The 26,469-nt window shown below is 55.3% G+C and overlaps 11 protein-coding genes and 1 non-coding gene across 12 annotated transcripts; 9 read left to right on the forward strand and 3 right to left on the reverse strand.

Moving 5' to 3' along the window:
- Nucleotides 1-392: 392 nt before the first annotated feature.
- PV08_10897 (uncharacterized protein) lies at nt 393-3,532 on the forward strand (the record flags this gene model as incomplete). Its single annotated transcript, XM_016385210.1, has 4 exons — nt 393-1,573; nt 1,626-1,670; nt 1,735-2,497; nt 2,552-3,532. The coding sequence occupies 4 exons, from the start codon at nt 393-395 to the stop codon at nt 3,530-3,532; spliced, it is 2,970 nt and encodes a 989-aa protein (XP_016231812.1).
- A 591-nt stretch (nt 3,533-4,123) lies between these two features.
- PV08_10898 (uncharacterized protein) lies at nt 4,124-4,675 on the forward strand (the record flags this gene model as incomplete). The annotated part of the gene is made up of 1 exon (XM_016385211.1): nt 4,124-4,675. The coding sequence occupies one exon, from the start codon at nt 4,124-4,126 to the stop codon at nt 4,673-4,675; it is 552 nt and encodes a 183-aa protein (XP_016231813.1).
- Nucleotides 4,676-4,908: 233 nt separating this feature from the next.
- Nucleotides 4,909-5,979, reverse strand: PV08_10899 (uncharacterized protein; the record flags this gene model as incomplete). The annotated part of the gene is made up of 3 exons (XM_016385212.1): nt 4,909-5,192; nt 5,332-5,820; nt 5,874-5,979. The coding sequence occupies 3 exons, from the start codon at nt 5,977-5,979 to the stop codon at nt 4,909-4,911; spliced, it is 879 nt and encodes a 292-aa protein (XP_016231814.1).
- Nucleotides 5,980-6,806: 827 nt separating this feature from the next.
- PV08_10900 (uncharacterized protein) lies at nt 6,807-7,301 on the reverse strand (the record flags this gene model as incomplete). The annotated part of the gene is made up of 3 exons (XM_016385213.1): nt 6,807-6,974; nt 7,026-7,141; nt 7,193-7,301. 3 exons carry the CDS (start codon nt 7,299-7,301, stop codon nt 6,807-6,809), a joined length of 393 nt encoding a protein of 130 aa, XP_016231815.1.
- A 639-nt stretch (nt 7,302-7,940) lies between these two features.
- Nucleotides 7,941-9,560, forward strand: PV08_10901 (uncharacterized protein; the record flags this gene model as incomplete). The annotated part of the gene is made up of 1 exon (XM_016385214.1): nt 7,941-9,560. The coding sequence occupies one exon, from the start codon at nt 7,941-7,943 to the stop codon at nt 9,558-9,560; it is 1,620 nt and encodes a 539-aa protein (XP_016231816.1).
- Nucleotides 9,561-9,953: 393 nt separating this feature from the next.
- On the forward strand, nt 9,954-11,414 carry PV08_10902 (uncharacterized protein; the record flags this gene model as incomplete). The annotated part of the gene is made up of 2 exons (XM_016385215.1): nt 9,954-10,196; nt 10,248-11,414. 2 exons carry the CDS (start codon nt 9,954-9,956, stop codon nt 11,412-11,414), a joined length of 1,410 nt encoding a protein of 469 aa, XP_016231817.1.
- A 2,365-nt stretch (nt 11,415-13,779) lies between these two features.
- PV08_10903 (uncharacterized protein) lies at nt 13,780-15,033 on the forward strand (the record flags this gene model as incomplete). The annotated part of the gene is made up of 2 exons (XM_016385216.1): nt 13,780-13,885; nt 13,970-15,033. 2 exons carry the CDS (start codon nt 13,780-13,782, stop codon nt 15,031-15,033), a joined length of 1,170 nt encoding a protein of 389 aa, XP_016231818.1.
- A 1,085-nt stretch (nt 15,034-16,118) lies between these two features.
- Nucleotides 16,119-16,871, forward strand: PV08_10904 (uncharacterized protein; the record flags this gene model as incomplete). The annotated part of the gene is made up of 1 exon (XM_016385217.1): nt 16,119-16,871. One exon carries the CDS (start codon nt 16,119-16,121, stop codon nt 16,869-16,871), a length of 753 nt encoding a protein of 250 aa, XP_016231819.1.
- A 1,553-nt stretch (nt 16,872-18,424) lies between these two features.
- Nucleotides 18,425-20,456, reverse strand: PV08_10905 (uncharacterized protein; the record flags this gene model as incomplete). Its single annotated transcript, XM_016385218.1, has 2 exons — nt 18,425-19,326; nt 19,385-20,456. The coding sequence occupies 2 exons, from the start codon at nt 20,454-20,456 to the stop codon at nt 18,425-18,427; spliced, it is 1,974 nt and encodes a 657-aa protein (XP_016231820.1).
- A 1,699-nt stretch (nt 20,457-22,155) lies between these two features.
- Nucleotides 22,156-22,572, forward strand: PV08_10906 (uncharacterized protein; the record flags this gene model as incomplete). Its single annotated transcript, XM_016385219.1, has 1 exon — nt 22,156-22,572. The coding sequence occupies one exon, from the start codon at nt 22,156-22,158 to the stop codon at nt 22,570-22,572; it is 417 nt and encodes a 138-aa protein (XP_016231821.1).
- Nucleotides 22,573-23,196: 624 nt separating this feature from the next.
- Nucleotides 23,197-23,287, forward strand: PV08_10907. The gene has a single exon. It is a non-coding gene; the product is annotated as a tRNA-Arg (tRNA).
- Nucleotides 23,288-24,682: 1,395 nt separating this feature from the next.
- On the forward strand, nt 24,683-26,161 carry PV08_10908 (uncharacterized protein; the record flags this gene model as incomplete). Its single annotated transcript, XM_016385220.1, has 1 exon — nt 24,683-26,161. The coding sequence occupies one exon, from the start codon at nt 24,683-24,685 to the stop codon at nt 26,159-26,161; it is 1,479 nt and encodes a 492-aa protein (XP_016231822.1).
- Nucleotides 26,162-26,469: the final 308 nt, after the last annotated feature.

The following is a 26,469-nucleotide window of genomic DNA, read 5'->3' on the forward strand; positions in this document are numbered from 1 at the left end:
CAATCTGGGGGAAAAGGTTGTCAACTTTTGCATACACTGAAGGAGTGGGAGGGTGTGATCTATGGGAAGCGGCTGAAGCCGACGCCTCTTCCCGTCCCGGCGACAAAGAGGAAACAACTCAGGGCGCCGACTTCGCGCTGAGTGGGCAACGCGACATCGCTTCATCAAGCCACGAACAAGTACTGGCTGAGCATCCCTGTCGTCCATGTCAGCAGTGCCGTTATCAGCAGCGTACAAATACGGACGCATGTCCACAGATGATGTCCCTCGACATCTTGGAAACAATCGTCGCGCATACAACACACCTTGAAGCCTTGAAGCCTTGAAGCCTTGAAGCCTTGAAGGCCACTCGGGCTCAGCCTTTACGCGCCTATCAGATCTTGATTACGAACATGTCTGCTCCCCCGACCATCATCCCTCGTGATATTGCCCAAGCCTCCAGAGATTGTCGCCAAAGTTTTACCCAGTGCCTCTCTATCAGCGGCCTGATGAGAGAAGAGTGGGCGGAGAACCGCCTGGCCGATTTCAATCTCTGGGCAGCAGGCGTCGGTGCTTCTGCACACCCTCTGGCTTCGTTGGATAGGCGGCTCATGTCACAGCCTGAAACCTACGAGATTGTACTTGGCCTCTTGACGATGCTCCGCGTCATGGTAGATCGTTGTGTCGAGTCTTGTCCGCCGGCCCCCTCCCCCAGCTGTCCACCTGAAAAACTGACCCGTATAGGCACCCATGACCACAGTGAAAGTAGGGTTGCCAGCAGCAGCGTCATCTCATCATCCTCTGAACAACCGTCTTCAGAGAGCCCAATCAGCCTGACGCATGCTATGGCAAATGTCGATGCGCTGCTGGATCAGTTGATTAGTGTCGGATTTGCCATCAGAAAATTTGGCACAAGCGCTAGACTGCAAAAAGCAGACCAGTCCTTCGCCCCAGAAGACTATGGGGACTTAAGACAGCATTTGTCTTTGAAATTGCTTGTTGAGCAAGTTAAGAGGCAGCAGAAAAACCTTGTCACCGGTGAGGTCAAGGATGCCAACCTGAGGAGATTTATCCAGACACTTATCATCGTTGATGACACGCTTGACGAGCAACAACGAGGATCTATCGACTGGGAGGGGCTGAATCTCCCTTTGCTAACAGCTCAGCTGTCGAGTGAACAACAACACCTTATCAATGCAAACCTCAGACGACGGCATCGTTTTGTCTCTGCACGTAAACATGGGGAAAAGCTAGCGCAAGGGGTCGAACTCTACCCGGTAGAAGAGGACCCAGCACAGCCTCATCGCCCAGATAGACCCAAAAATACGAGAAGGGCAGATGTCACAGGGAGTCGACCTCGGGACCCTCGGTCCATGTCGGCCACTTCAGCCTCTGCAGGGGCCGTCCCGCAGGGGGCCCTCCAGGCTCTTCCACAAGGCCCAGCGGCAACTGTAGTCTCGACGACAACTCAAAAGCTAGCGCTAGACTATCCTCAGCCGCCTCGTGTGGTTGCCTCAAAGGGTGCAAAGGGCTTTACTTGTCCATGCTGTCTCCAAACGTTGCCCATAGATCTAGCAGAACGCAATCAATGGAGGTATGATCCGCCAAGTTCCCAAATATCGTTCATATGATGCTCATGATGGTAGGAAACATATCTCAGAGGATTTGGCACCGTACACTTGTCCATTTTTGTGGGTTTTCCGTTCCATGTGTTTCACAACCTGACATTAGCAGTTGTATCTAACAAAGTCCCAGACTATGTCCAAGCCCGTTGATGCTATACAAGACAAAGGACGCATGGAAATCTCACCTATTCGAAGACCATTTCACAGCCGAATATTGGGATTGTATTGCGTGCAACAAAAGTGGCAAACCGCTTTGCAGATTTGATACCCTCGAGCAATTTGACCTACACACCTCCACAGAGCACGGAGATGTCATTACTTCTCCTCAATTGGCCACCCTTCGCAGGCTTAGCCATCACAAGTCGCCCCCAATACTTGAAGCCTGCCCGTTATGCTATTTTCGGCCAGCAGATGTGGACGGTAAAGCGGGAGCCAACGATCTTCTTGACCATATCAGTGATCACATTCACAACTTCTCTTTGGAATCACTTCCTTGGGCACAGGATGGGTCTCGTGCCATACGAGACAGCCCTGAAGTAGACGCCTGGCTACAAGAAATCGCCGAGGTGATTACCACCGATGATGGCGAAGAGATACACATCCCAACCCCCCATGACAACCACGTCGGTTGGCTAGAAACCTTGAGGGCTAGTGCAGAAACCAACGCGGAATTTGAAGAGATCTTCGACAGAAATGGATACTTTAATGAAGCTGGATCTCAGAAGACATCGAATGCCCAGCTCGATTCAGATGCATCGATTGCAGAAAGCAATACCACCTCTGCAGATTGGGAGGGCGAACAGGAGCCTTCTGGCTCTAGTCATGAACCTGGCTCTAGTCTGGAACTCGATGAGGAGGAAGTAGGCCGTCTGCGCCCCCGTCTAGCAAGACTTGTAAGGACAAATCACCCTTCTGAGTCTTTATACTTGTAGCTAACGACGTAGCAGGTCGCTTGGGTGGCAAGAGATAAAAACTTCAGGCATATATCGCACGATATAATCTATGTGGTAGAAGAAGAGAAGAGCAACATGTTACTCAGCACAGTCCGCCGCCAACCAGACGCTTCCACATTCGTTTTCACGCGGGAATCTGAGCGTGCAGAAGAGATATCGGTATTTCTTTCGGCTCATGGTCATCCTGCACGGACGTTTTCCGGTAGTAGACATCCAGCTGTTGAGAGCCACCGGCTTGTGGTTGTCTCTGACGGATCGGACGGGAATGCCCCGTTACTGTCTCAAGCTGAGTGTGTGATCAGTTATGACTGTCCCACCAGCATCAGACAGTATATTTACCGTGCTGGCCAGGTTGACCCAACGTCGAATATGAAACTAGCAACCACTTTCTTCAATGATTATGACTCCCAAATTGCATCTGAACTGGTCAGAATACTCGAGCAAGCAGGCCAAAGGATACCAGCATTCTTAGAGGCTGCTTCTCGATCGTTTTTCGTTGCTGGAAGAGTGATCTCGGTCATTCATCATTCTAGCATGGGAGCTCTTTCCATACCATCAGGCCCGTATGGCGCTATTCAAAGTAGTCCACGACGTATGATCATCGTTCAACCTCGTCAAGGCTACTCTGTGTGTGTCCCGATCAGTAGCCACGATGAGAGAGGGATCGGCAACAAGAAGCTTACTCAGACGGAACAGCAAGCTCACGCCATTGTCTATACAGAAGGGTCAGAAGTCCCAACTCCCGTGGACGGCGAGCCCAAGTTCGAAAAACAACCAATTGCTGTTCGCTTGCAGGGAGGCCAAACACTAAGCAAATTCAGCCGTATTCATTTCGGGAAATACCATACAGTCGAACACAACATCAAAGTTATGGATGTTGGCCGTGTATCCGACGAATCGATGCCCGACTTTGAGGCATATTGCAGACAGGAGCTTCTTCGTCCGGAGCCTAATGTGCAAGTCGACGAGACATGAAGGGTAAGCTTCTTTAGAGGCGAAATCAGGACGTTGAAATGAAAATGTCCTAAAAATTGTTTGCGTTGATGTTCTGTCTTCCAGTCCTTTCGGTCTCTCCCGAGCTTTGTCCAGTCTAGAGCATCACAAAGGCGTAAGGACCATGTCCGGCCATCACGGAGAAAGATCTCAGTCCAGTCTGGCTCGACCACGGGTACCGCATGACCTGCTGTCCGATTCTCCTGTCGCCGGATTGAGAAAGGGGGGTTGTGCAACACTAAGAATTGGGCGCTGTCTAGGGGTCAAATAGGATGTATTGAAGAGTTTGACGGGCCACAAGTCATCGGCCGTCGGCGGGATCCAATCCTGCATAGCGAGGTCAATGATATAGCCACACGTAGTGAGAAGGAGTGAGTTGAAAATGTCAATGAGTAAAAACGGGCTTCTAGAGACGTCGTCCGCGGAAGTTCCCGCGACTCGGGCTAGTGAGGCTCACTACCTGTGCGTTAGCCTTTATTTGAGTTGGGGCGACACGGCGAAAGCAAAGCACTAACTAACTTTCCAACTTAGCCAGCTAAGCACCACCACCACGACGCCCATGTCGAGGAAGAAATGGCACACAGCAGCAGCGGCGGCGACTTCACCATACACAACCTGGACTCCTCGACGGCGTCCAAGGACGGCGCCATACGGGCGATTCTGGCATTGTCGAACCACATCTTCGACACGTCCTCGGGCCCGCCGACTCATCATTCATCCTTGGACGAATGGTACAGACGACTCTCCCGTCCGGACTCGATCGTAGTATACGCCACACCACCACCGTCTGGTTCTCGCGATCCGGAACGCGAAGGCGCACCGAACCCGGGCGACGAGGCACTGGGGTTCATCTTCGCCCACGCGAAAGTAGATCCTCAATTGCCCACGCGGACACTGCACGTCTGGCTTGCCGGGACCACGGCGAGGGCTCGCGGGAAGGGCGTCTTCGCCGCGCTCATGAAGACGCTCGAGCAGCATGCGCGGACCAGAGGGATCGGAACGCTCAGTGTCTGTACGTTCCCGGACACGTTCTCGAACATGTTTGCCATTTTGCAAAAGACCGGCTGGACGGTGCAGGCCTGGCTTGAAGACGGGAAGAAAGTGCTGATGAGCAAGCCAGTGTGAAAGCTTCTAATTGGGAGGCCTCTATTCAGCCAGCTAACAGCTACGGTATTGATATCTGGACACACACCGATATGCTCTATGGTATACAGTGATGAGCTTCATCTATGGGCAGAGAAGCCTGCTCGTCTTCTCGTCCACCGTCCTCCCACGCGGATCGTCCTCTGACAACTCGATCACACCTCCATACTCAGCTAGGCCTAGTCTCATGGGTGACCTACTGCCATGACGAGACTTCAGTCCTCGAGCTCCTCGTGCGCGCTCTCGACTTCGCTTGCGTATTCCTCCTCCGCCTCCCTGAGGTCCTCAATGTCGCTGCTGCTCGGACTTGAATCCTCGGCAACTTCAGCCCTCGCCTCCTCAAGGTCTTCCCGTGCCTCTTGCAACGACGACCGTTGACTCGACGAAAGTTCTGGGTTGAACTCAAGTGGTGGCTCTGCCGCTGGCGGTGGCGGGCCCGGCGGAGCGCCGTATCCCGCCGGGGCTGCTGCTCCGTACCCAGTGGCGGCCGCGTGTCCTTCTATACACGTCCGATCGTTAGCAATCGGCTCATTTAATCCTCGACATACGACGGTATGCGAGCAGTCATCGAAGAGCGAAAGAAAGGCAAGAAGATGCTGGACCAAGCGGGACAGGGAAGAGGAAGGCGGCCAACTCACCGTTATCACTGTCCGAGTCGCCCAGCGCATGTCCAACGAGAGCACCAACCGCGGCGCCACCCAGGCCTGCGGCGACCATACCGCCCATCCCCGAGCCTTTCTTTGCTGGCTGTGCAGAACCGGCATAGTATTCTCTCGAATGCTCGTTGTGTCCCTGCATGTACGGCACGGATGGCATGGCTTGACCGTATGATTGTTGGAACCCGGGAGCAGGAGCCGAAGGCGGCACACCTGGGGCAGGTCCTGGGAGTTCCCACTGTGTCTGACCGGTCGGCTGATAGACGTAGTACCAGCGTTGGCTGCTGTGGTCGAATTGGCTGATCCAGCCCGGTGGCAGAGGAGGGTTCTGCGGCGGCGGATATCCTGCGTTGGGCGGCGGCGGTGCGTTATACGAGTACTGTCCCGGCGGACCTGGCTGGTTTGGAGGATATTGGTTGGGTGCCTGGCTGAAATCGCGCTGCTGCTGGTATTGGCCTGGCGGAGCGGCTGCTACACGATGGTCGGTCAGTTCGTGGCCTTCAAGTTGGGAGATCCGTCCTCACATTCAGGTGGTCCTCCGTGTCCGCCCTGTTGCTTCTGTTTGTCCTTGTCGTCGTCGTCGTTCAGCATCTCCTTCAGTTCATCTTTAAGTTTCTTGAAGAACGACATTTTCGAGATCACAGATCAGCGTGGTGCGAAGGTCCTCCGGCTGGGCTGGTGCGACGGGAAGAATTTCTACAGTGCAAGGGACGGCGTGGTGGGATGACTTTATGGCCGGTGCCGGGGCAGGAGCAAACGACAAACAGATCCGGTGCTACAGTTGAGTACATCCACCGTTCATGCACACCGTGAGCCAACGCATCACGGTGCCTCGCCTCGCTTGAACTACACTCTGGTGCCGTAGGTGCATTTGCAGGCGTGTCCTACCGTGGTTTCAATACGCATCTTGGCTGCATGATAGTGCACCCGAACGGATTCATTCACTCGCTGTACCACCACACGTCGGTGCTTGGCAGTGGATATATGCATGCGAGACACGTCAGAGGAACCCATCACGTTGTATCTCACCCAGGTCGATTGGTCCTACAGTGCAGAGAAGCCGCGGTCCAAACGAGCCGGGCCTAATGGGCTTGCTTGAGGGTACTTGCAGTCAAAGCACGGCGATGCCATGGCCACGATGAGGCATTCTGCGGGCGCCATCTCGTGCCGTCACCACCTCCCTCTCTTCCTCGCCTGCTGTCAGCATGTCCCGGTCGAACTTTCAGAGATCGGCCCAGGGTGAGTTTGGAAGGGCGTGTCGAATCCCCGTCGGCAAGCAGACCGAGGGTTCCGTGATGTGACGCGAGATGGTGGCCATCGAAAGTCCAACTCAGACTCATTCTCGGGCAATGGTGGTAGGAATCAAGATTCAATCTGACTTGATAATGTACAGAGAATTCATCTCCTGTGCGCCGACACCGACCCCGACCCCGACCAGAGTACCCCTATCGTGACCATCACTTGCCACCAAACCAGCTGCTGATCCCGCTCTTTGCCTTGGCCGCCTTTTCTTCCACCGTCTTGTCAAACTTGTCAATGGCACTGTTGATCTGGGTGCCTGTCTTCTGGCTGACCTCCTTGGCTTTGGCTTCGGCCTCGGCGAGTTTGGCTTTGGCTTCGGCAGACTGGTGTGCTTGTTAGCGACGGCTCGACGGCGGCGGAAGGGGCACACTCACCGCCCTGTCGAATTCCCGGCCGGCTTGGGCCGCAAACACTTCGCCCTTCTTCTCTGCCTCCTTCCCTCTGCCGGGGAGATCGTTCTTGATTTCGGCGGAGATCTTGTGGGCGTCGGCTGTGGCATCGTGTCAGTAACAGAGCGGGCCGATCCATGGGCTCAACCGACCTTCCACTTTCTTCTGGGCAACCTTGGGGTCGCCGCCTGCCGAGTAGAGGTAGTATCCGGCACCGCCAGCGACGGCCAGGCCGGCAATCGTCAGTCCGCGTCTCGACATGGTGGTCGGTTTGGGATTGAAGTGGTTGAGAAAGGGAGGTCGTCTGGACGTGAATCGCTCAATGATGGAGTGAGTCTTAAGAGGGAGGAGGGTTGATTCGAGTACAAGGGAGGGAAGAAGAAGGAAGGGACGTCGTTCGTGTGGCATGATGAAGTCGTCGAGAAGAGCACCAGCGTGCATGGTAACTGTGACATCATTGGTGCCTCTGCAGGAAGTCGCCTGTGGCTGGTCGATGATGCTGACGATGACGATGCGGGGGAGCTCGAGCTGGATGCTTTCCGAGCAGCTGTCCAGTAGCCTCGTAGATCTTCTAGGCTTCTTTTAGGCGTCGAGATGGGCATCTAGCGCCGCGGTTTAACTAGCGCCCGGGCCTGTTGCAGCGACGCTCGCCAGCTTCTGCCCGCGCCGCCAACGCCACCTTGCTCATCGCCAAAAAACTTGCCTGCCTGCGCCTCCACGACGTCAACATTCGTGCACCTACAGTATTTCCTGGCCCGATGGCCACCACATTTCCTTCACCTCCTCTGTACACTCCTCAGCACCGCCATTAACGGCTTCCGACGCCTCCAACTCTACGGCCATCGACGAGTCTCCGTTATGAACCCATGTTGAGTGCCCCCGTCCACCCACCGTCGAGGAATGTCAAACAATGTCTCATCCCACGTCGCAACGCGTGTCCCGACCGTCGATGGTGCCTTTGGGGATCCTTATGATCACGAAATCGCCTTGATCGACGCCACCGATGCCGCGGACGCCCCCAAGCAAGACGGACCTCGACCGAGTTCCTCCAGCAAGTTGTCAAAGGTCCCCACCCGGGGCTTGGTCAAAGATCAGCTCGTCAAGCGGAAATATGCCAAATGGCAGGCGGAGCGCCTGGGGACGCAGTCGAGCTTGGACGGCCCGGACGAGGCCAGGCCAACCCCCGGGGGCGTAGAAGGTGGCGACCCCGCCCAGCCGACAGACACGGTGGATTTCGCTCACGACGGTGCGGTCAACCGCGGTCAAAAGAGTGCGGAAAAGAGACGGCGAGAGTCGAAGCGACTCAAACACCAGGTTCATGAGATTGACATCCTATATGAGAACCAACGCGGCTCGTTCTTCTGCGGCATCCCGCTCTACTCCCACTCCTCCCTCCTGCCCGTCGACCCCGGACCGTGGGTGAACAAGGACTTTCACGACTCGCCCGTCAACATCACAAACGCCCAAGTCCCCGATCCGAGCTGGGAATGGGCGTGGAAAACTTGGTACGTGGACATGAGTCACGACGTGGACGAAGAGGGGTGGCAATACTCGTTTTCCTTTGGACGCAACTTTTCCTGGCACGGCACGCATCCCTGGTTTCACTCCTTCGTCCGCCGCCGAAGGTGGCTCCGGAAGAGGGTCAAGAGGGACGACCAGACGCGCCGGGACCGGCCGGGGAGTCTGGGCGCCGCGCACCACCTCGCCGGCGATTACTTCACGATCCATTCGAAACGCGACCGGAGCCCGGCGAGCGTCGACGGGACCGCCAAAACCGCCCGCCCGGCCAGCTTTCTGAGCTACCAAAGCACCGTCGAGTCGGAAGGCCCTCCCGAGGACATCAAGGACATTGCCAGTCTGCTCAAAGCGCTCAAGCTCGCCACGGTCGACCGGGAAAAGATCGACGTGGTCAAGCGCTTCGTCAACCAGGCCGGCGACGAACTCCACTACCTGGGAGAACACATACCGGACGTCATGTCGTTCCTCGTCTTCCAGAACTCGCGGACACAGTTGCTCGCCCATCTTAAGAAGACGGCCGACGACGCCCGTCGGCACCGGCAGAAGCACGAGGACGAGCGACGGCCCGAGGGCGACGAGGAGAGTCGCCGAATCGACCATCTCGTCAAGGCGGTCGACGCCGCCAACGCCCAAATCGGCGGCCTGGAGTTCTGGAGCGACCGGAAACACGTGCTCAAGATCTCCGACGACAACGCCCTCGAGACGAGAGCCATCGCCACCATTTTCGACGCTCCGGCTCCCCAACCCGAGGTGGATGCAGATCCCGTCAAGGAAATCAAGGGCATTCCCAAATCTGCCGACTTGAACGGAGACAGGACGGCATCGGTGTTCCGTCAGCAGACGTCGCCGGTGGACGAACGCGAGAAGGAGAAGCAGCAAGACAAGGGCAAGGGCCGAGCGAGGGACCCCGACAATGAGGATGACGAGGTCGAAGCCGACTTGAAAGCGACCTCGACTCCCCGACTGCGGCCAGATCAACTCCTCGTCCCGGACCCAGATTAGGAATCTGCCGCGGCGTGGCAGCGGTGCATTGTACAATAGCGAAGGCGTTGGCGGACATTTTGGGTCGGCCATCGACCATTGGCCGCGATCATGTGACAATGGGGCATTTGGGAATTGACGAGGCTGGGCATTCAATTTAGCCAATCGGGCATAGCGTGATGTGGTGCACGCGTAGCGCGTCGACCGCGCGTTTTAACCAGTGGCCGGGCATGGACCAGCCCAGGGCACGGTCTCTTGTAGCTCAGATAAAGACCGAGGTCCCAGCTGAAGTCCGTCCAGGCGCAGTTACTTTGAACGCTTCTCGGAATCTGGTCGTGTTGCCTGCTCTCGTGCTCTCCGTCGATAATTCGATCTCACCCGTCTGGGTCGCTCCTTCCGTTTTTGTGTCCGACCATGGCGCCTTCCTCGCGAAGCGGCAACCGAGTCTCCAAGCGGCAGACGCTGCAGAATTCCACGAAAGTTTCCAGGTCGACGCGGTCCAAGGTTCAACTTGAAGCGGCCGTAAAAGAGGCCCCTCTCGGCGCGGTCGTCGGGCAAAAGAAGGTGGTCAAGAGCACGTCAAAGCGGAAACGCGACCTCGACGAGAGCGACAGCGAGGTCGATAGTCCTCACGTCGGGGTCACCACAACAAAAAAGGTACTGTGAGGTCGCTTGAGAATACCTCGAACCACCGCTGATCGGTTTCAGACAAAATTCCAGCTCGCAACACCGCCCGAGTCGGAGCGAGAAGACTCTATCGATGTCGACCCGTGCATTGACTTTTGTCAACTCTCGCTGAATCCTCGACGTGCCTCGGGACAAGATGGGAACAACGACCTCCCACCCGTCCTGCGCGACTTTGTCTCCATGCATGACGCTTTCCTCCGGTCATTTTCGCTGCATCGCGTCCACAACGGCCGATCCGCCCCGGCAGATCTCGGCCACCTGTTGACATCGGTGACCCGATTATGGAAGAAACGGACCGTCACCCAGGAGGACATTCAGCGCATGCTGGCCATATATGAGCTCGACGCCTCGAGCGACGTCGTCTCGGGGCAACTGCTGCGACACCAAGACAGCCCGTTCCGATTGAACTTGAACGGCAGCGACGTCGTCCGATATAGCGTCGAGTATGTTCAAGAAACCCACGAATACGACGAAAAGAGGCTCCAGCAGTCTTACGAGGTCGAGATTGAGGCCGTGGCGATCGCTCAGCGCAAGAATTTGAGCGGCCTGCCGTCCAGAGACGGCCGCTCTTTGCCTCGACTGGAGTTCTCCGTCGGTCAGCAGACCCAGTCGCGCAAGGCGAAAGCTTCTGCGGCCCGGAGGGAGATCCTTGGGCTCTCGACGCAGGCTCAAAATCGACCGGGCGCCCAATTCTCGTCTCAGACAAGCTCGTCCAGCAGTCACCACGACTTGCAGACACCCCAAGTGGTCAAAGACCGGACCCTGTCACTGTTGGATCGCGTCCGAGCCAAAGCGCTCGCCAGTTCGTCGGCCGCCGCTCCGAGTCCGGAAGTCATTCTGCGCCGTCGCGCCGTGGGAAGGATCGGCGAGGTGGTGGACATTCTCCGACTGAAACAACAACAGAAGCTGGGGTCCAGCTTCGACTCTTCGGTGCATTCGAGTCCCGGCAAAGTCCGTGGCAAGGTTTCGTTCAGCCTCAAGCAACTCGTCAGTGACATCAAGGGGAGCTTGTCGATACCCATGGCCGACTCGGAGGTTCGAAAATGCTTTGAAGTTCTGGCTCAAGAATTGCCGGGGATGTGGTTGTCCATCCATACCGTGGGCATACTTCAAAGTATTGTGTTGAACGGGCCTGGTCCTAGTGGCGCCGAGGTCAAGAGAATTTTGGAAGAGAAGGAGCAGCATTGAAAGGTTCCGGGTGGGTGGATAGGGGTTCGGTGTTGGGATTGGGATTGGGATTGAGAGTTTCTAAGAGGCAGAGATTCTGCTGTTTAAGACAGATCCAGGAAAGGGCATCTGCTGTTCAAGACAGATCCAGGAAAGGGCATCTACTGTACAAAAAAGCACGGTTTTGAGTGTCGCTCGATGATCTCAAGTGCGGACGGATACTGGAAGATTAGATCCAGATGTGAATTAGAACCGAGAAGTTGAACCGGTCAACTTTGCAAAAATTAATTATTGCCGACCATGTTGTACCTGTGCACCGTTGGGTATCTGTGAAATGTACTCTCTGTACATATGAAAGCACCGCGCCGCTGCAAATTGCCCAATGGATGGTCGATCGGGCATGTACAATATATCTCGGTCCATCGACTGAAATCACTCTCCTTGGGTATCTCCGCAAAGAATTTCCGTGGTGACAGGATCTGCCACCGGCTCCAGCAGGAGGTGATTTGGGGGGGGGTGCTCAGGTAATCAACATCCAGCCGATTTACGAAGTCGACGGAGCACCGTGAGTGCCCTGCACGCCCAATTCCTTCACCTACGCCTCGTCCACGTCCGCCGCGCCGAGCGAGCCCGAAAGCCAACTCAATAGGCGGCACGAGCTGGACGTTCGTGCTTGGTGATCACGTACCATGCGTCTGTGTGAGAGAGAGGAGGGGGGAGGTCAGAGAGACGATGACAGGAGTAGTGGTAGTAGTGGTGGTGGTAGGTAGCGTCGCGTTTGAACGGTGTGTGTGGTAGTGGTGCGCCGCCGGGTCGAGGGGAGGGAGGGGAAGATGCCAGGGGACGAGTGAGTGGGTGCCAGAGGGGGGCGGAAAAAAAAAGAAGCAATGACTTACGGAGACAGCCTGGGATCCAGCCCAGGACGGTGAGGAGGATGTTGATGATGAAGTTGGAGTCGCATCCCGTCTTGAGGAAGACGGCCAAGGGAGGGAGAAAGATGGCGAGGAAGTACAGAAGAACGTCGCTCTGTGTCGTCGAGAGAGAGAGGGAGAGTTTATCAAGTCAGCAAACGTCGTGCGTTGGGTAGGAAGATGGGTAGGTATGGAGGTGTGTTGGAAAACTGTGCAGTCGTAGAGAGGGAGTGGACCAAAAGGTGAAATCATACAGTTGAAGAAGCTGGTCTGGACATGATGTGAAGATTGCGTCGGTAGAAACAGTAGGCCTGAGAGAGAGATATATATATAGAGAGATAGTGTCCGATTCGATGGTATTGTATGTGTCTGAGTTGAGGTCGTACAAGCAAGGTAGTGGTGGTGGTGTAAAGAGTTAGATGCCCAGGTCAAGCAAGTACTTGTTATGCCGAAAAGGTCTATATATATACTCTAACTTGTTGCAAGTAGTCTCGCTCTGAAGATCAGGTACCTCCGCATATGTACAAAGTAGTAGGCATTACTTTAGAGGTCACAAGTACTTCGTATAATGTCGAACGTATAAATACCTGTAATAGTGGCGCACTCGGATAGCACGGAGGGCCGTCGATGGCCGAGAAAACAAGATTCCAAGGCAGCCCGGCCGTTTCCTGTTTTTTTTTGTTGCAGCTAGATATTTTAGACTCCGATCGGCGACGACAAGGATATTTTATCGGTTTCCACGACGAAAGTACGTTGATACGAGGACTCAGCTTGGCCCCGGAGGGACTGACTGTGGCTTGGTTCCCGCGTGCACACGTCGTTACGTGTACTTGGAATGACGTCGACACTTTCCGGCTCGTGGTAGTCCCTACCAGGGCCCTGCCCGATACGAGTACGAGTACCGTATCTGAGCCACGGCCACGACCTTGGCCTGAAAGTCACACAACTGGTTCACCGGGCGAATCTTTTCCCGGGCCGTGTACGAGTACGAGTACGAGCCCGAGTTACTGTCACAGTGCTTGGCGGGAGCTTGACCGTCCCGAAGAGTCCTGAGATACCGACGTAAAGTAATCCCACCTAATTACCTGTAGATACCCGTCCCTCGTGCTCCTCCAGCATTGTACTCGTAGACACATGCCTCCCTACCTACCCACAACCACCTCTCGCCACCCATTGCTATGCAGTCGACGCGACCATGATCTGACTACCTTCCCCTTCTGGTAATGCCTTTTTGGCATTGGCGAGCCAATATCTCGTGAGAACCAAAATGTCAGCGAAAGGGCGCGTATTTCCCCACCCTAGAGATAACAACAACACCCTTCCTCACTCACGATGCCGGCGAGGCGCAACGAGTATACATTGTTCGAGGTAAGGTCATTGTTGGCGCGAGTAGACATTGCAATTCTCAATTGGTCGCTGGACATCTGTCGTGTTCAACTTCTCTCGCACCTTCTGACACCGACGTCGCCTTCACCATGTCTGGAGGAGCCCCTATCCCCGTCGCCGTCAAGGGCCATGAGATCCTCTGCCTCGAAGACATCAAAGAACGAGCAGACGCCAATCTCCCGGAAATGGCGAGAGGTGAGTTCGGCGCCACATTGGGCGACGTACCCTCCACCGTGCGTGAACCTCGCATCTGACCTCGATCCCTCTGTGGCTTCTCAGAATTCTACAACTCCGGCTCGACGTACCAGACCACCATCGCCGAGAACTCGTCCGCCTTCGGCAAGTATCGCCTCCTGTCGCGCGTGTTGGTCGACGTGTCCCAACTCACCACCCAGACCCAATGCCTCGGCCGGACGGTGAAGTTTCCCCTGGGCGTCTCCCCCGCCGGCCTCCAGGCCATGGCCCATCCCGACGGCGAACTTGCCACGTCCCGCGCCTGCGCGAAGATGGGCGTCAACATGGGCATCTCGAGCTTCGCCAACTACACCGTGCGCCAGATCGTGTCGGCCGGCCAGGCCCAGGCCGAGGCGGACGGCGTCGAACTCGGCGGGCCGCACTACGCGATGCAGCTGTACATGATGCGCGACCGGGCCAAGCAGGAGCGCATCATCGCGGCGGCCGAAGACGCCGGGTGCAAGGCCATCTTCCTCACGGCCGACAGCCCGGTGCTGGGCGTCCGGTTCAACGAGTGGCGCAACGACTTCCGCACCCCCGACGGCCTGGGCTTCCCCGTGCTCGAGTGGACGAGCGAGGCGATCCGTCAAGCCTCGCACGACACCGCCTTCATGTCGTTCAACGACGACACGCACAGCTGGGCCCGGGACATTGCGTGGCTGCGGTCGCGCACCAAGATGGAAATCTGGATCAAGGGCATCGTCGCGGCCGAGGACGTCGAGCTCGCCATCCAGCACGGCTGTGACGGCGTGCTCGTCAGCAACCACGGCGGGCGGCAGTTGGACGGCGTGCCTGCGACCTTGGACGCCCTCGTCGAGTGCGTCGACGCCGCCAAGGGGAGGATCCCCGTGCACATGGACGGCGGCGTGCGGAGAGGCAGCGACATCTTTGTCGCCCTCGCCCTCGGGGCACAGCACGTCTGGGTGGGGAGGCCGGCGATCTGGGGTTTGGGGTACAAGGGGCAGGAAGGGGTCGAGAAGATGCTCGCCGTGCTCTACGAGGACTTTCGGAGGTGCATGGCCCTGTGTGGGTGTCGAACCGTGGCCGACATCAAGCGGAGCTGTCTGAGGCGCATGGGGGTGGATGGGGTGTTGAGGCGGGTGGAGTGAGCGCCGACCTGGACGAGGAGGGGGCTGTTCGAGGGACGCGATGTGTGTGTGCAAGACTCAAACAGTCGACGAAACGAGGCTGAGATGTTGTCTACCTTGGCACAGACGTTGGAAGGGAACGAGCGGGTAGACCGAGATCTCTGCGACCGTTCGACATACGGTATGAAACTCACCGACTGAATGAGCACTCGCCAGGTTAGTCATCGGCCATATGCACTATATGTCGTTTGATATCTACGTGGTCAGTATTCAGTGGCCAGTATTCCAATGCGAGTAGTCATGTCGAGGACGGACGTCGCACGGAGTACCTTCACATGTGCTGCCGGCGCTAGTTTCCCCATCCGGCTAGTCTCTCGGGCTCACCGATTAACCACGGCACTAACCCAGAGGGTCTTGGCGCGCATGGGGCGTCGGTCGGCGCCAACTTGTCCTATTTGAGTCGGTCGGATCCTGCGCCAGTATCCAATTTTCTCTCCCCAACGTCCCGATCGATGAAACGCCGGCCGTCACTTATCGTGTCTTCTATCGACAGCAGCGTCCGTGACATCAGGTCCAGACTTTCATCGATAACGCTCGATACTCCCACGGGCCTTTTATCGGGCCCCCTAAAAATCCCTCGCGCCAATTACACCGAGCCATGACTCCATCTGCTGTTCCCAACCAACCGTGTTCAGTGTTGGCTACCAGACGGCGGTATCTCTGCCCAAAGGAAACACTTGCCACATGCTGACTCCTGGGTCTTGTCACGGCCAATGAGGCGCCGCTTATCTAAAATGAGGCTCCAGATCCAAGGATTTTCCATCCGATAACACAGATCCAGGGTGTCCGCGCAGACGCACGTGTGTGTGATATGGTATTGCGTGTGGGTAGGTGCGGTCAGGTATACCTCGCATTCAAGAATAGCCTCAATCTCTCTGTCCCTTCGCGCCTCCTGGTCTCTTCTTTTCCCTCCTCTCGTTTCCCATCCACGTGAGTCCATCTTCGCCCTATACCCTTCGCCGGACGCCAGGCTGCTCGAGATCTCCCCGTGTCTTGCGTGCGCCTTCTGTGTCATTTTCCCCTTCGTGGAGTCACCCTCGCCCGCCATGTTCGACTTCCTCGACACCCTCGATCGTGGTCTGCCCTCGGAGCGACGTGGCTACCCAACGAGACCCGTGTCCCTCCCCACGTCACGGACCAACAGTACCACCTCGATCAGCTCGCTGAGATCCGAGCCGGCGAAGGCCAAATCTTCCGGTGGCGGCTTCGGGCATTTCTTCAAGAGCAAGAAGGACAAGAAAGACGGCGGCGACAAGGTGGTGGTCCTCACCTCCCAACACGCCGCCGCGGTGCGGGCCAAGCTGGCCCGAGACCCCAAGTTCGACAAGTACCGAAAGTCGGACAAGAACCACAAAGTCGCCGGCCCGAGGGTGGTCGGGTCGCAGAACTCCCTCCACCTGACCGCCGAGCAGCAGGAGCTGAGGCACCCGCACTCCGGCCCGCCCGCGCTGTCTCCGCCGGGCGACAAGTGCGACCTGCCCGTCCTCGCCCGCGTCATCAGCGGCGACGAAGTCGACGAGCCGGACCAGTGGGAACGCATGCGCGACGAGTGGAAGCAGAGCAAGATCCCCGACGTGCACATGCTGCAGGTCATCGAGGGTCAAGGCCTGGAGAGCGGCTCGTCGTCCGGGACCACCACGCCGCGGGAAGTGTATGCGGCCGAGGTGTGTCTCCGAGATGACCACTTCAAGTTGCTGGACGCGATGAAGTCGGCGACGGAGAGACCGAGGCCGCAGCGGCGAATCACGCCCATCGGCAGCAGATACACCAAGGACGAACGAGGCGTGTGGAAGAAGTGAGCGGGGAGAGAGAAACGTATTATCGCTCGCTATTTTTCATGTGGCGTGGCGCGCGTGCTTCATTCGCTTGTCGTACCCACGAAGGCTGCGTTGTCGAGAGACGACGTGGAGCGAGAAAGTATCGAGAGCGCGTTCCCTACCGCCGCATTCGCACGGTGTGTTTGTTCTAGGTCGAGATGACGAATACGAGTGCATTTCGCACGCCGTGTACCGAGAAGGCAACCGCGACCGCGTTTTACTTTTATACCCTGTTTACGCCACGAACGAATTGCGATTTACCACGATCACGCAGATACACAGCCCGGGCAGTCGGGCTGAAGGGTTGCCAGTCACTATCGCTCTGAGAGAGCAAGTCCACCTTGTGCAGCCGCGCAGGTCGGCTCGAGGGAAAGGGGGAATGGGGGAATGGGAGTTGGAATGGATATGGACATGGACCCGAGACAAGGCAGAGAGAGAGACGGGGACAGAGGCAAAGGCAAAGGTCGAATAGAGACTATAGTTCCAATGCCATGGTAGTAGTAACCTCTGACAAGGGAGATGACGAAATGAATCACGAGGCTTGAAAACCAACCCTACTTACTATCTGTCTACGTATGTCTCCAAAAGGCCTACGGGCCATACGTGGCGACACCCGGGTACCGGATACCTTTCTCATCTCTCACGAGGACCGTCGTAACCAACTACTTGAGACATACATTACAATAGGTACCTCAGTAGCAGACTACATCCATGACATGGCGATTGGAGTTCCGGGGAGTTAGCTTCAACGGGTACCCAGGAGGAATTATGGAAGAATTGTTTATTTACCTCGCGTAGCCATACGTTTCCAAGGCGTAAATGGCAACATGATCACCGGGGTGGGTAGCGAAGAGACGAATAAATAACAAATGACAAAGCCGATAAAACACACAGAGTGCCTTGGAAGGACTGTGGGGGGCGGAGTGTGTACTCACACCTCAAAGCCGAATATATATTCTTCCATACGACCACGTCAAATAAAAGACTCACGACAATTCTCCTCGATACACACATTCACCATGTCACCGCTTCCTTACCTTCTCCCGTATCTACAGTACCACTTACTCTGCGTGCATGTCCTGTCGTGCACGTTCACCTCTTACTGCCGACCGACTCTTCATTTCTCCGGTCTACCTGACTCAGTACGTACCTCGTTGAGTACCTACATGCTCTCCGTACCTTTCTCGTTCTTCTTTTCTACTTCCCACTTCCTCAAATCAGAACCCCGTCAGATAGTCAGTTTCGGCAGTGCATCTCATCTTTCATACGCTGTTCTCTGTGGCACACATCTCTTTCCGGATCCGTCTCTTATTATTAGTCGTGACCTTCCCCCTCGATACTCCGTGAACCGAACCCGATAGTGTCTTTCTAAGGAGTAAAATCTGTTTCCCCCCATCCTAAACGCCACGCTGATGCTCGCTGGAACTGTTCAAAACAACTCATCGCGTAAAACCGAAAAAATACATGGTGGTCTCGGACATGACGTTGTCGGGACCTTCGTGGAAGTAATCCGGGGTCGCCGTCAACTTTTCTTTTCATTCCTTCACCCGACCGCCCTCTTCGAGTCTTTCCTCCTCTCGCTTCCTCGACCGGTCCCGAGATCGTTCCCTTATCACCTGCTTCTCTTGGAACTGGTCCTTCAGGTTCTCCCGGGTGAGGCCCTGGATCGTGTTCAACCTCTCGAGCCCCAAGCCTTCAATGTCGGCCTCTTCGTCCATGCGGCTCCTGACACGACACAGGTTGACCTGGGCGTCTTGCTTTTCGTCCTCGTCGCCGGTCTGCATCGCCAGTCGCAATCGCTCTTCGGCCTTTTTCTTCTTTCGTTCCTGTCGTTCCTCGTTCTCGCGCATCTCCCGGATCATGGTGGACCGCTCGCGGATCTTCCGGCCGTACCGGTAGAACAGGAACGGAATCGGGATGATCACCACCTCCAGCAGTCCCAACAGCGTCCCGGCCCAATTCGCGCCGAGGGCACGGTACAACGGCGGGCCCGCCAGTGGGAGTGCTCCGCCCATGATCGACCTCATCACCGCGTTACCGGCCATCGCGCTCGCCGCGTAGATCCCGTAACTGTACGCCAGATAGTTTCCAGAGTAGATGAACACGGCGGCGTTTCCGCATCCAAAGGGGATACCGGCGGCGATCGGCAGGGCCCAGTGGATGTTGGTCGGGTAGCAGGTCCAGGCGAACCACAGTTCGCCCGCGGGAATGAGGACGGCCGCTATGCAGACGATACTCAACATCGCCTCGGGCGGGACGTTCCCATTCTCATCGCGCTTGTGCGAGTTGATCATTTTCTTAACGGGCGACGCCAGGCAGATCATCAGCATGGTGCCAATTCCGATCCCCATGAACGAAAGTCCGCTGAGACCGACAGACCAGCCGCGTTCCTCGGTGAAGACGATGGGGTACGCCACGAAACAAAGATACAAGATTCCTGGTGTCTGGTGATTAGTCGAGGGACAAAGGGAACGGGAAACTTCCGAGCGGCTTACCGTAGACGAGCGAGATGTACACGTTCCAGAAGATGCAAATGGGCTCCTTGACCGCCATGATAAACGGTCGGCTCAGATTGATCTTCATCAGCTCGACAAAGCCCACACGCACGTCGTACCGACTCCAATACCGGTTGTCCTGCTCTTCACGTCGCAGTTTCTTGGCCTTGCGCTGCAACAGCACCGGTGCGTAGGTCTCTTTGAACATCAACAAGAACACAAACGCCACACCCGACCAGATCATGGCGATCCAATTCGTCCAGCGCCAACCGAGTGATTGCGTGACGAACCCGCCAATCGTAGGGCCGACCACAGGCCCATTCATCGGACCGATACTCCAGATCGAAAAGGCCGTACCCCGCCACTCGTCGTTGATGAGGTCTGCTATCGAGCCCGGGGCGTTTGCGATCAACGCACTCGCGAAGATGGCGCCAAAGAACCGCGCGACAATGATGCTCGTGATGTCTTGTGAGAGCGCCGCGGGGATGACCAGGATCGTGAACATGGCTGAACATACGATGTACACGGGTTTCCGCCCGTAGGTCTCTGCGATGGGGGCCACGATCAAACACCCAATCGCCAGGCCGAGGAGGTAAAACGTGACGCCCAAGGTCGCGACGGCCTCTGATTTGACACCGAACTCGACCATCATCTGCGCCATGCCAGACGTATAGGAGGTCGAGTACATGACCACGCCCAGTGTACCGAACGACAGAGCAAACAGGCCCATGGACTTGTACCAGAGCGGCCAGTTACGAGGGTCGTCCGGGTCATCGGCCGCGAAGTCGACCTCGTACCGTGGGTCGGAGGTGTATGAGGTACCACGAGTCGTGATTCTCGAAACGGTGCGGGCCAACGACTGGGACTGTGAACGACGCGACGTCTGTGTCGCGGTCTGAGTGAGTGCTCGTCCCTCATGGTCGGAGTCACACGACGAAGGGGATCGGCCGGCGGAGGATCCTGAGTGAAAGTCCTCGGAAGGTATGGAGCTGGGAGGTTGTTGCGTCTGAGATGGCGAGTCATGTTGCGAGACAACCACGGGAGGGACAGACGGTCTGTCGGGGGTAGCCATGGTGTAAGAAAGGAATAGCTGTGGTCATGCGAGAAGGAAGCGAGAGAGCAGGGCGAAGGAGAGAGAGTACGTGGTCGATGGTCGAGTAATTCACACGAAGGGCGCGGTCAACGCATGCATGAGGACTGAAGCACGTCAAGAATGAGGTGGTATTCTTGCGGAGATCGACGAACCAACCGACAAAAAAAACTGTTTAGGCTTGAGAGAAAAAAGAGGGATACAATTGCGAGGGTTCCACGTCAGTGACCGACACCGAGTCAACATTCTGCTTCGTGACGGCGGCCACAGGACATAAGGCAAAAGATCCCCTGGAAGTCTAAGTGTATCCAAGAGTTTTTCTCCGGAAAAGATGCCGTGCAGGCCAGTAAGATGGAGCGAGGACCTTGGTCGGCGGGCCACGCGAGCATGGGGCATCATGGCGTTTTGGAGAGACCGTACAACAGCGGTGGGACGATGCTTCCCTTTGCCCCGGGGATGTCGATGGTCTTTTTAAAGTGTGACTGAGAACGAGGACTGGACTCTCAGCGATTCTCTTCCATCCTGCCGGCACTCAGGTTATGTATGGACCAACCTGACAAAAAACACCGACGCGGAAGACGAGGGGAGTGGTTGGAGACAGCGACGACGGCGCTGACGGCGTTAACGGCAGTGGGGTCGCCGAGAACGCGGAATTGAAGCTGGATAGATATCCTGATCTCTGGTGATTTGTAGTCACTCACGCGAGTTCACGGTGGCAGAGTGGGTGAGTGGGTGAGTCAGCGAGTGGCCTGAAAGCGCAAAAGATTTTTCCCCTCATCGGCGTCCAGTGCGGCAATTTGCTCCTTTCTGGATCTTGCCTCGGCTTTCTCTTTCCGGCAGCCCTCAATAACCACCACAATACTGATACGCTTGTGCGGATTGCTCACGAGCGTCAACAGAGTCATTGGTTCACTATTCAGTAGTGAGAGTCGCAAATTGACATGCTCATGACTGTTACTACGGACAATCTCTACAGTGGCGTCGACGCCGAATATAGTTTGGCACACGGTCGTAATACCAGCACAACCTCCTTATATTCGCTAGGTTATTCTGGTTGTATACTGTATTTGTTTCTATGTAGAAGAGCTCCAAGTTATGGAACACATGTTTCCTTCGACGGTCACACTTACGGGTAGTGAAAATACAGCACGGAGCAACGAATGCAGCAAAGGTCGGGCTTCGGTCGGCGTCTTGGACTTTGATCCTGCACAGAAAGTGTATCATGGGTTGCAGATGCACAACGCATAAATGTGAGATTCACGAGTGCATGATACCATGTTATATGTCTCAACGACCAAACTCTACATCCACTGATCAATGGTATTGATACCTTTCACGGTCGCATCTAGGTGGCGGCAGTCTCTTTGTGTTCTGGCGGGAATAACGATCAATGCGATACGTTCTCATTACCTCCCGGCATGATGCATGGAATCGCAGCAAACTTACGTTTACCATTTCGCGGGCGACAATGACCGGATATCATCTCCATTGGTCTCAGGTAGGTTTCTCCTTGACGATGCAACGTCGTGCCCTCACACAGAGGCTGTCTCAGCCCCCCAATCTGCCGACCAGATCTCAAGGACACCTATTCCGACGTGAAATTGAATGCGCAGTTGGATTCCCTGAGGCATCTTTCTTGTGCCCTTTGCAACCGACCAAACGTTACCACTTCACTTTCAGAATGGGCTCTTACCGTAAACGACGTCAATCACCGGAAAGTGACGAAGAGTTTCGGGAATCAACACCTACTCCTTCAGACACTGATGAGTCTGTGGTGTCAGTCCCTAAGTTGAAAAAACACTCGAGCAAACGTCGCAAACAAGAAGAGCGAGACGACCCGCGAGACCGTCCATCGACCATTCTGCTTCACCAGGGGATGGCGAGCGAGTACTCTTCGGACAACCTGAAGTTGCGGCGGCTCTTGTGCAGCGTCTTTTCAGACCATCTGAATTCGTGTGTAGAGGAGAAGAGCCCCCGGACAGGGGAGGATGACGAGGATGAAGGCGACGACGGTGGGGACGGTGACTGTGAGGGTGACAGTGATGGCGAGCATGCCACTGATGAGGAGGAGATGAGCGAAGACGGGAAAGAGTCCTGATGCTTCCTGGTGCCATGATCCATCAAAGTGAAGGCGAATGGATGACATTCGTGGAGACGTTGTCACGGTTATGTTTCCGGAGCGGGAGACAGTCGTTCCTGAGTGTTATTCTTCGTCCCTGTTGGGAAAGTTTGGTCATAGCTAGGTGACTGGGAGACCTTGTCAGCATCCGTCATGATAGCTTCGTATCTGTACTCGTACGCTGTACCTGCTATTCAGTCACGTCCTATATGTGACGAACGTTTCCCGCCGCGCTCAGACGGCGAAGACTTGCCGAACACTGACTACCTTGCTGTACGGGATAAGTCTTGTAGATAATGAACAGTGGCATCCTACCATATGTTCTAGGTACTTTCCCATTTCCGCAGCTATGCTATCACAGAGGAATCCAATAACGGCTCGAAGTATCTGAAACTCCCTATACTGGAAAGTGGGTGTGAACGACAATGGGTAAATTGTACGTACCTCACCTTACATGAGGATGAAAACTCGTACAACGCCCACACTCGGGCTACCTCCCCCATAATTGTCCACTAGCGCCAATCATGGAGCTATGAGTATCATACATTTATATTATTGCGTGCCTAAAATTCTGTCAATAATCCCTGGGTTCAGGTGATGCGGCCGACTGGCCCAATGGCAAGGCGCTTGACTACGAAACACGAACCAAAACGTGTGCAATCAAGAGATTGCAGGTTCGATCCCTGCGTACGGATTATCCTCCTTCTTGTAAAGATTTTATTACTTACAATCATCAGGTCGGTCAACATCTCGACTATACAAGTCTCACTTTCTTTTTTGCCTTTTTGAACTTCACATCATTCATTAACTATGTTCAAGTGTCAACACGAGATATATCTCTATACATCTTAACGACAATAGAAATGAGAAAGGAATGTCTGAATAAGATTTTGCATGCACCATTCACATTAAATGATTCTTGTGAGAGATAAATGGCGACCATAAATTCTTGTCCTACGACTGGTACAGCAACCGACATAAGAATTCCGGCAGTCACATTCTCGACTCACGTTGTATTCATCCATGGTGATGCCTTGAATATGAGGCGTTAACCCTGCCTCAAGAGCCCTTGTCCAAAGCGATCATCACCTCAAAGTGTCATTGCATTGTCGATTGACGGACCACTGTCCTAATTTCGGTCGACGTCATCGTGACCAGAATGTCGAAAGACAGAAATCCAGTATCGGCATCACGGAATAGTGGATTGCTTTGGCGCCGGAAAACGGACCCGTGCCCAAGCGTCTGCCATTGACGACTCCTAACTCTTCAAGCCTTGGAGGTATGCCATGCCTGGTGCAAGGCCATGTCCAAGCTCAGCTCCATGACCATGGAAGAGTAACAGTTCTCTTCCCAAATGGAGCGAAGCTTCTTCTCGTTCAGCACGGGCTTTGTGGTGAGGGGGTGGCTGGTAGAGTATTCTTGCGACTCAAACCACTCCGGACACGACCCAATGGCAGGGTTTTCACAGTAAAGCTGCCTCCACGACTGATGTTTGCCCACAAAGAGGTCCAACTGGAAGGACTGTATGTTGTAGCCTCGACGGAGCAGAGCACAGAGGTATCCACAGATTCCGATGAATTGTACTTTGGTGGTGTCCCACGGTGGTGGGTTCTTGCCGCGACTGAACTTCTTACAGGTAGATAATCCAGGCGAGACCAACACAGACTTCCGTTGACAGGTCGATCACTTTCAGGCCATCCTTCAACTACATGAGCAATCATGTCTACTCAGTCCAATGAACTGTGGTCTTGTGGTGCTCGATTCAAGCCGCACCTGTAGTCTTACCGGTGTCCGGACCTCTCATCTTGCAGATCTCAACGGGCTAGATTCCCACGGCCCCCGAAACCATCCAATGACCATCGAGGGACGGGACAGGGGACTGAGTCTCGATCAGATCTGAGCTCGAGACTCATGCATTAAGGTTCCCTCGAACCGAGATCTCAACAGCGATAACGCGGGGTACGCTTGGTCGATCAAGTACGGGTATATGAAGCCGACAAGGGTGCTCTGAAAGAGGTCTCCTGCTGACATCCTTCCTCCAACCGACCACCTAACTAGATACCTCCTCCGCCAGCAATCGCTTTTCGATATGCTTGAAGTCTATCTTGACCCGTGTACGGTCAACAGTAGGAAGGTGTTGGCTGGCCTGAACCTGCTTGGAACCGAGTACCAGCTCAACCATGTCGACTATTTCAAAGGCGAGCACAAGAGCGACGAGTACAAGAAGATCAACCCACACGCGACCGTGCCAGCCGCGAGAGATGGCGATCTGGTCATCACAGAGTCAAATGCCATTCTGCAATACGTCGCCGAGGACAGTGGATCTGTCTACCCGAAAGACGCAAAGCAACGCTGCGCTGTCAATCGCTGGCTGCTCTGGGAAGCCTCTGTCTGGTTCCAGAGCTGCTACGTGTATTTGATACAGAATGTCGCGCAGCCCCTGTTTGGTGCCGAGCCGGACCAGTCTGCCATCGACGCCGAAGCTCCCAACTGGCACAAGTCAGCCGCGATCCTTGACAACCAACTTGCAAAGAGCAAATGGCTCACGGGTGACGACGTGACCATCGCAGACATTGCGGTGGCTGCTCCCATGCATCTCCACAAAGCTTCACGCTTGCCTCTTGATCAGTACCCGAACTTGAAACGCTGGATGACCGAGCAGGTCGAAGCCTTGCCGTGCTGGCAAAAGACGCAAGCGGCGGTCGATAAAGCACTGTTGCCAGGTAAGGCTGACACCAATGGCACGGCCGGCAAAGGTCAGGTCAGGGCTAATTTCAACTACACAAAGGAGGTGCAACAAACAACTGAGATCTACTTTTACGAAACCGATGTAGTGCGGGACATCCACGAGCCCGGAGATGATCCACGGGAGATGGTCGTGACAGACGGGTGGTCTCAAGCAGACCAGTTCTCCGCCGACAGAGAAGGGTTCTCGCTGCACAAATTCCCCACCCAACAGACAGCCTGGGACGATGACGAAGGGGTTCGAGAGGAATTCTATCCGGAGGTCGTCGAGTTTGTGAAAGGCGCCACGGGGGCCAAGCGCGTGCTTGTCTTTGATCACACGATTCGTACAAAGCGCAACGAGAGCAAGAAACTGACACAAGAGAGCAATACCTCCCAGCGGGCACCCGTCATGCTGGTGCACTGCGACTACACGGCTGAATCTGGCCCGGTGCGTGTCCGGCAGCTATTGAAGGATGAGGCGGATGATCTGCTGTCTCGTCGTGTTGCTTTTTTCAACGTCTGGAAACCGCTCAATGTCGTTGAAGAGCGGCCTCTGGCAATGTGTGATGTCGGCTCGTCGCCCATGGAGGACTTTTTCAAGCTGTTTCTGCACTACCGTGACCGCACAGGGGAGAATTACGTGATGCGATACTCGCCCAACCACAAGTGGTATTACTTCCCGAAGATGAAGCCTGATCAGGCCATCCTGTTGAAGACCTACGACTCCGAGACTGATGGGAGAGCTCGATTTGTCGGTCATAGTGCCTTTGAGGATCCAACTTCAGACGCAAACGCCCCTTTTAGGGAGAGCATCGAGGTCAGGACAATTGCTTTCTTTTAGTATGTCTCCAGGTCCGGAAGTGGCTTGACTTTAGAGTTTCGTAATGTATCATTTCAGGTGGTATTATTATCTTTGTCGATTGACGACTTTCTCGCCAGTGAGCAATCCTTACAATGGTGGTTCTTTACTGCAACCAAGATTTTTACTCCTATTCTGTTGATGCGGACCGAGGCACACGACTCTCTTGCCTGCCATCCGTCACAGGACAGCGAGTTGATGAGTCCGCCCTAGTGGAACAAGACACATCACTCCTGAATGTGGTTCGCGTACGCAGTACGACGAATAGAACCAACGTGGATTATCGTACG

The sequence above is a fragment of the Exophiala spinifera genome (genome assembly GCF_000836115.1).
Source record: "Exophiala spinifera strain CBS 89968 unplaced genomic scaffold supercont1.8, whole genome shotgun sequence".
Lineage (NCBI taxonomy): Eukaryota > Fungi > Ascomycota > Eurotiomycetes > Chaetothyriales > Herpotrichiellaceae > Exophiala > Exophiala spinifera.